This window comes from Onychostruthus taczanowskii, unplaced genomic scaffold (genome assembly GCF_017590055.1).
Source record: "Onychostruthus taczanowskii isolate IOZ18803 unplaced genomic scaffold, ASM1759005v1 scaffold20, whole genome shotgun sequence".
NCBI lineage: Eukaryota > Metazoa > Chordata > Aves > Passeriformes > Passeridae > Onychostruthus > Onychostruthus taczanowskii.
In genome coordinates, this window is record NW_024499240.1 from 3,397,921 (window position 1) to 3,405,636 (window position 7,716).

Below are 7,716 nucleotides of genomic sequence, written 5' to 3' on the forward strand. Positions count from 1 at the left end.
ATTGCTGCAGAGTTGCAGTTGACAGCATTGAGAATTGCATGCCAGAAGAGAATTTTCCTCTTTCCTTTAGAAACATGAATTTATCAGATGGCTTATCTAACTTTACAATAAGTGTAGGAAAATACAGGCCAGTAAGTCATGCTGATACAATACTAAAAAAAATAAAATTGCCAATTTGCTGTATTGTCTTTCCATTATGAGATTGTGCCATACATGGAGTTAAACAAGCAAAATTCTCTCTAGCTTTACATGAGAAGATAAGTATTAGTTGTTTGCCTGTGAGGTAAGCATTTACATTAATGTATTGTGCTGTAACTTAAATAGTAAACCACCCACGAGGTCATCTATCACTTCAACCTATTCCTCACTTAGCCAAAAGGTTAATGTATGCACTCTTCTCTTAAATGCCTGGATTCCTTTATGGTAATTGCAATTGCCATCACTATGAAGTGTAGCATGCTTCTATAATCAAAATAGCTGGTGTTCTAACAAAGCCGGTGTTCTAACAGACCTGTTTCTCTCCGCAACCAGTTATTCCAGCTGAAGCTGTGGTGTAGAAGATAATGGATAATGAAGAATTGAGCCCATGATCCAGTAGCTAGTGCAAGTCAGTCAAAGAGCATGTTTCCATGTAGAGAGTTATCCATCAGTCACAAAACAGGTGAGTCAGTAGCAATTTGCATTGTTCAACATACTTTGACTGAAGAGGAAGAAAATCACACTGAAGCTAATTGTATCTCATTTCAATTAATCATTTCAGTTCTTAACTACTTATATATATCTATAAAAATGTCATATGAAAACCACCACACGCTTGCATGATTGAACATTATTTTTAGCTTCTGTCAGTCTGCCCAACAACTTTTGAATGTGTTGCTCAATTAGTCCAAATTTGAAAAGAAGATTGTGTGGCAGTTATCCCCTGTCCTTATAATGTACTTAAAGTCAGCAGTCAGGTAGAGGAGAAGCACAGATCAGTGCACTGGACGAAGAGTAGGCAGGATGCAACTGGTGTCCTGCAGCTTTAGCAGCAGCAAAGCAGGAGCCAAACTGGCATAACTCAGGAGTGCTTCTATAGCTCTGATCCTTAGACTGTAAAGAAGAGCTGAATATCACAGTGAAGAGAATGGCACTGTTCAAGGACAAACCCACAGATCTGTAAGAAATCAGGCTTTATTGCCTCTGCTTCTACTGCAACAACTTACTTATAAGCTCAAGACTCCAAAGGGTTCTCTGTGCGTAGAGCTGTCAGAGTAATTTGGGATAATATGGATAAAAAGAATGGAGTGTCACTGTCTGACAGTCAGAGCCATTCCTCCCAGCCCTTCGGGCATACAATGCCGTTTTAGCAGTAATGCCTCATATAACTGAATTGGAACTATTGCTTTCAAAAAGGTAAGACTAATACCACAATCATTTAGTATTGCTTATTCACACAGTTAAAATACATACTCTTACTCTGCCTGTGGGACTGATTTATGCGTGCATATCTTTGTTAAATCAAGTTCCACAAGCCTTTTAAAAAGCTATAAATCACAAGTGAGTTCACAGCAATGTTACAGTATTATAATGACAAAACTCATTTAGACAATTTCAAGGTACTGAATAAATCCAGTTTATTGACACATTAGAGGACAGTATGGCACAAGCACAGCATACTTCCATGTCTTTTTTTATTTTCACAAATGTAGCCAATACTTGTTTGTTTTTCAAAATACACCTAACAACATCCAAGAGTAACCACCTCCACTCTTGTTTGAATAGGTGCGTAAAAAAACTGTTCTGTTAGCCAGGAGTCTCACGGTAATTTGATTTGTTTTCAAATCTGACCTCCAGCTAGCATACAAAGAATAGTGATTAAATACATTTAATACATATGATATTAACATTTAATGTTACTTTATCTTCCCAGCAGTCTTTAAATTCATTGTGTATTTCCAGTATCTCATAAATTCAACACTTTTCCCCCAGATTTTTACAACATGAGATAAATTTGATGAGGTGCTGAGCACCAATACATCAGCAGTTTACTGTATGGTCAGCATTAGTCTATAGCCCATGCATTTCAGACTTGACCCTTGGTAGCTTAAGTATGGGTCAGCACTTTGAAAGGGAAAGCAATGTTCAGCATTGTGCAAATTGATTCATTCAAAAAGCCTTTACTGACCTTCATTAAAATCTATGTCTGCCTTAAGATCCTGCTAATAAATGGAGTGCCAGCATTAGCTGATTGTGTGTCACAGCCCTAAGCTGCATATTGCTTTTGAGCTCAAGAGCTTTCCCATCTGCTCTTTGGGACATTTCAGTCTGTATCTGTGTACTACCCAGCACATCAGCTTCTCAATAGCTGTACCTGTTGGGTCAGTCTATTGTGTTATCCTAGTTGTCTTTACTATTATTCGATCTCACTGTATTGTGAAGCTTCATAACAAATAGAAAATAGAAATAGAAAATTCCAAATCATCACAGATCCAGGTGTGTGGCATTCTATAAGTACTAACTGCTCATTTGAAACAAAGGTTTTAAAATGTCAAGACACATCTTCCACTAGAATGAGGCTGTTTCATAGAAGTCACAGGCCAGTTTTACTCATATTTTAGAATAAGTAAAGAAGCACATCTATTGTGTACGCTTTCCTAGCTTTAACCCACTTTTGGAATACCTGCCTCTCTTTTAGTGGAAGTAAGATCTCTGTCTGATTTGCTCTGGCAAATATAAGTAGGCACATTATTCTAGCTCCAAAAGGAGTTGTAAAGGTTTTTATTACACACAGTAAATATTCCAAACTTCTTGCTTTAGACATATGCACAGGACATTTATAACCAGACACATCATATTCTCTAGCAAATAATTTCTAAGAATGTATATTTCAATAAAGTAGTTGTCACATATTTTATGTTCTGTGCATAGCAATCTTGACAAATTCATTCTGTCACCATCTACTTATGCCTGGGACTAACAAGAAAAGAAAATGGCTCTAAGTTTGAACATCTGTCTTCATTACTCCAGGCATTTCAGTTTCTTTCTCCTGTGAACATGATCAAATCACATATGTTACAGAGGGTGTCTGAGCAATACGTACACCCTTAATGATTAAACGGCTCCATTTGAAATCGTGGAAATGAGGAGGTTGTGTTCTGCCTTTGTGCTTTCATACTACAGCTGTAAACTATTTGGTTGAGCATGCTGAAGTTTCCTTTCAGAGCAGCTCAGAGGTGCTTAGCACAGACAGGTGAAGTAGGGCAAGGCTATGTTTCAAAATGAACAGTCATCCTGGATGTGAGCAATGTCATTAGGGAGAAGCTGGAAGGGACAGGCTTTGACCTGTGGAAGGGCTTCTGTACAAGGAAGAGATGCCAACAGCAGCCATAATGCCTCGGAGAGATGACACAAGTGGGAAGTGCACTGCTGGCTCAATACATTTTTTGAGCTCTGGCTAGTCTGCTGACATCCATAAAAATGCCTACAGCATTCTCTTAATGGTAGAAGCAATTTGTTGAAAGAAATACCTGCAACTTAAATCCTGTTAATTTGGCTGAAAAGGAAGCGAATCCACTAATGAACAATGAGACCCCTGAAGTCAGGCTCCCATCCCTCGCCTCTTTGTACCATTGCCAGTTACAGAATTCTCAGAGAGGACACAGGGTTTGTCCTGACAGAGGACACCAAGCAGAAACTGAGGATTTGTTTTATTTGAGATGTCATTACAGTAATGCTTAGTAATTCTCTGCTGCTATACTGCTATACTCTATTGGCACCTTTACCTTTCTTACTGTTCTTTGTGTGCAAAGTTTGTTTCCTTGGTGTGCCCTATTGATTTTTTTTTCCTTGTAACACAAGAAAAAAAAATCAATAGGGCACACCAAGGAAAATGAGGCACTACTTAGCAAAGTATGCCCTATAGGGAAGAAGAAATGGAAGATTATCTCTTTGACTTTTTTTAAGTTTTGCTCCTAGAAGATGAGGGTGCAGCCTATGGTGTATCCATCAAGCTATATGGTTAAGTTCAGACAAACTAAATTATTTAAAATACAGTTCACATGTGACTGGGAAATATTCCCAACTGTACTAAGAATATCTGATCAGATCAGCTAAGACCTGATCACCAGATTTAAACATGCCTAAATGACTAGGTCATAATATTAGTTTTTGATTCACTACAATTTCTAGGACTGAGCTTAGTCAACACTTTATAGGAACTGTGGTATATTATCAAATGAAACATTTTCTTTCTTGTTGCAACAGTCCTTTTAATTATTCTGTAAAAACAAAAACACTTTACAAGATAGAAAAAGAATATTTTCAATCAAAGCTGAGCATTGTGGTAGTAATAATCTTCTTGATAAGTTGCAAGATACATACATTACTTATCTGTCACCATTATATTTCATACTTTAATACATTATACTTCAGGCTTTGCCACATCAAAAGATGACCAATGACAAAGTTTAACAGTCCAGAAGAAAAGCATGAATAGAAATGCTAACACTGTAGAGTACAAGTTAGGGTAAAAATCAAGACAATGACTTATGACACAAGTAACTGAAGTAAGTGCCAAGCTTCAGCACACTTTTTTTTTAATAGGTTTCAGGTCTATTTCAACTACACAGAAACTTGAAAGAGACATCAATGCTTTTGGAAAAGATACACAAACAACAGAAGGTACTTCATTTTGATTATCTCCCCGGGGGCAGCTAAATACAAACCATTACATCATTAATGCATTAATTGCATCAAAGCTTACATGTCCAGAGACATTCAGTTAAGGCCGCAGTTAGAGATACTATTGTTGAACGAATGATCCAAAATGTGTCCAGATAACAGTAGACTAAAATACTGCTTTCATTATCTTTATTTAGAAATTAGGAGTCAGACATGGATAAATCCACCATTTTAGCAACAGGAAGGGAGTAAGAGTGCTCTACAGCCAGAAAGAGAGGTACAAACCAGTTTCATGCAGACTGTTTATATGATAAAGCAGTGAAAGCTTTTCTGATGTTGGCAACAAATGCAGAAAAATTGTTAGTTTCTCTCAGTTTAAGCTGTAACTCTGCGATACAGTCCAGAGGAGGAGTACAGGAAGTCACTAAAATGACACAAATTTGCAAAAGATTAGACTATTATTAAAAGAATAAATCAATACCAGTGTTTTCCTGCACCTATGAAATACTAATGTAGTTTGTTATCTTTTTATGTTTTCGCTTCCACCTGCATTATTTTTGAAAAACCTCATTTTCTTTCAGCAAAGAGAAAGCCTCAAAGAACATAAGGGCTTTTTGCTTTACTGACCTCCCACTCAGTGCTGTGCTCCTGCCTGAGTTGATACAGTAATTTTCAGCAATCCATAGCCTGCTCAAAAACTGAAACACATTCCTAAACCGTTTTGTTGCTCTGCAGGCAAGCAGATTGTAAACTGAGGTAGCCCAGCATGTGAAATACTTTTAACTTCAACTGCACTTTACTCCTCTCCATTTTTCAAAAAAGAGGTGTCAGATTCAGTCCTCTTACTTAAGTATTCAAAATGCACATACCTTCATAGTCCCCTTGTTCATTTATGGAAACAGTACACATGTATGGCTTATCAGGATCTTTGTGGTCAATGTGTCTGAATATGAACTGTAATTGCTCATCTAAAATAAACACAAACAGAATTAACACCATTAACCTCTGCTGCAGAGTCACAATGATGACTAAAAATCACAATACAAAGTTAGTTTCAATTAATATTCTTAGAACACGGACAGATTAAGCAACCCTGGCCTCTTTGCAAGACAAATGCATTTTAGCATATTTTGCCATTTGAGGGACAAATGTTGTAGCTGGGCTAAGCCAACTGATCAAGTGTGTAAGCTATGTGCTCTTCACTGCACAATGCAACACGAAGCACATTGCATCAGTGCACACAAACTATGGAAACGACAGAAACCTACCTGGAATTCTACGCATCTCCAGTGCAAGATGCTCTTTAAACAATGTTTTAATCTTGCTCACTTGTTCCACTTTCTCCTTGGCAGCTTTATTTTTAGAAGATTTTACTAGAATTTAAAAGTCCATCGTAAGTATCAAAGGCAAAACAAGCACATAAAAAACCATCTAGAACAGCAGAAAAACCACAAAGAGCAAGTGTTAAAAACAACCCCTCCTTCAATTAAGAAAATTTACTTATCCTTTTCTTACTTACTTTCCATTTTCTTCATCAACTCTTCTTTAAGCTCTTGGATGCTGTCAGTCAAGTTCTTCTGCTGCTCTTCTTCTTGATTTAGCTTTGATTTTATTTCTGTCAACTGCTCTTCCTTTTCTGCTACGTATTTGCTCTGCTGGAGAATCTCTGAAAGGAGGCAAGAAAATATGAACATATACAGTTCATTAAATATGTCCCTGCTATATAAAACTTAAGTAGTTTGAAATTATTTATATTAATAAAACACAGTGGAATGCATGCTACCATAGCTTCAGAGAGAAGTCAGCTTAATTATACCAAGAGCATCAAAGGAAAACAAAGTGAAAGTTATTCTTGAGAGAAGCTATAAAGAACCTAATGTATCAGAAGCTCTGATATATTAAAGTACCAGGGCAGCTATGGAGCTGCTCTGACACTTTAATGAGATTAAATTTGTTTCTGGTGCCAGCACTATATACATCTTCAAAGCATGAAGACGATGGCTCCTGCACACAGATAATGACAGAAAGCCAAGAATGGAAACACTGACTGATATGAGAGTTGCAATCATTTTTACCTGGTATTCTGAAGTTTACAAAATTCAGCCAAGTTAATCCTAGACTGATGAGCTGACAGTATTCTCTTACTAATATGGAAAAGACATAACTTCACAATACTTAGCTTTACTAAGCAATTTAATTTATTTTCCCATTGCAATCAGAAAATTCTGATACTCCATTGTTTTAAATACTTATGTTCTATAGAGAAAACTTATATTTTTGCATCATCAAGGAAGTTTTTCAACAAATCGCTTTTGACTTGGAATTTACATTGTAGATTTATATTGTAACCAACACATTATGTTTGGGTTTAATTCTGTCTTCATTCTGATGTTATCACCTTTTTAAATGTGAAGTTAAACATACTATTCAGCTGTATTAAGTTAATTTTATAAAGGTTGGACAAAATAAATAACTGTACCATTGTTATACTCGTGAATTTTGTCAATCATCAGATCCTCTTCTTTCAGCTTCTTGGACCATTGCTCTGTAAGGGAAAGTTACTTCAGTTATCTGAAGCAATTCGCGAAAAGCAGAGTTAACAGGAGCACAGAACCTTTGTACCTGAAAGAGCTTCTAAAGTCTCCTTGCACAAATCTCTCAGCGCTGACGTCTGATTGTTCTGTTCAGTGCCATAACTGATTTTAAACTGGATCCAAAACTCTTTCATAGCTCTTTCAAAGAGCGTTACTTCATCTTCCGCCGGTGCATTACCCATAGCGCCGTACCGAACCTGGCGGGAACAGCGGCGGCGTCGGGCCACGGGAGCCAATGGCAGCAGGGGGAGCTCACAGCGCAAACGCTCGGGGCCGCTTTTACCGCCCCGCCTTCTTCTTCAAACCTCCTCGCGCCAGTCGTCACCACCGGCTCGGTGGGAGCCGCGTTTCCCTCGCAGCTCTCCCCGCGCTCGGCTCCCGCGCCAGCGCAGTTCCCCCGCCGCCCCTCACGGCCCGCTGCCCGGGAGCCGCCCCGCGCCGGCCCGGCCCGCACCCACCG

At 38.1% G+C, this 7,716-nt stretch overlaps 1 protein-coding gene across 1 annotated transcript; it reads right to left on the reverse strand.

Annotated features, from left to right (window-relative positions):
• Positions 1-1,703: 1,703 nt before the first annotated feature.
• On the reverse strand, positions 1,704-7,710 carry SPC25 (SPC25 component of NDC80 kinetochore complex). The gene is made up of 6 exons (XM_041403789.1): positions 7,285-7,710; positions 7,142-7,207; positions 6,182-6,328; positions 5,931-6,035; positions 5,532-5,630; positions 1,704-5,086 (listed from the first exon to the last, which is right to left on the reverse strand). The coding sequence occupies exons 1-6, from the start codon at positions 7,436-7,438 to the stop codon at positions 4,953-4,955; spliced, it is 705 nt and encodes a 234-aa protein (XP_041259723.1). The 5' UTR covers positions 7,439-7,710; the 3' UTR covers positions 1,704-4,952.
• Between the last annotated feature and the right edge of the window lie 6 nt (positions 7,711-7,716).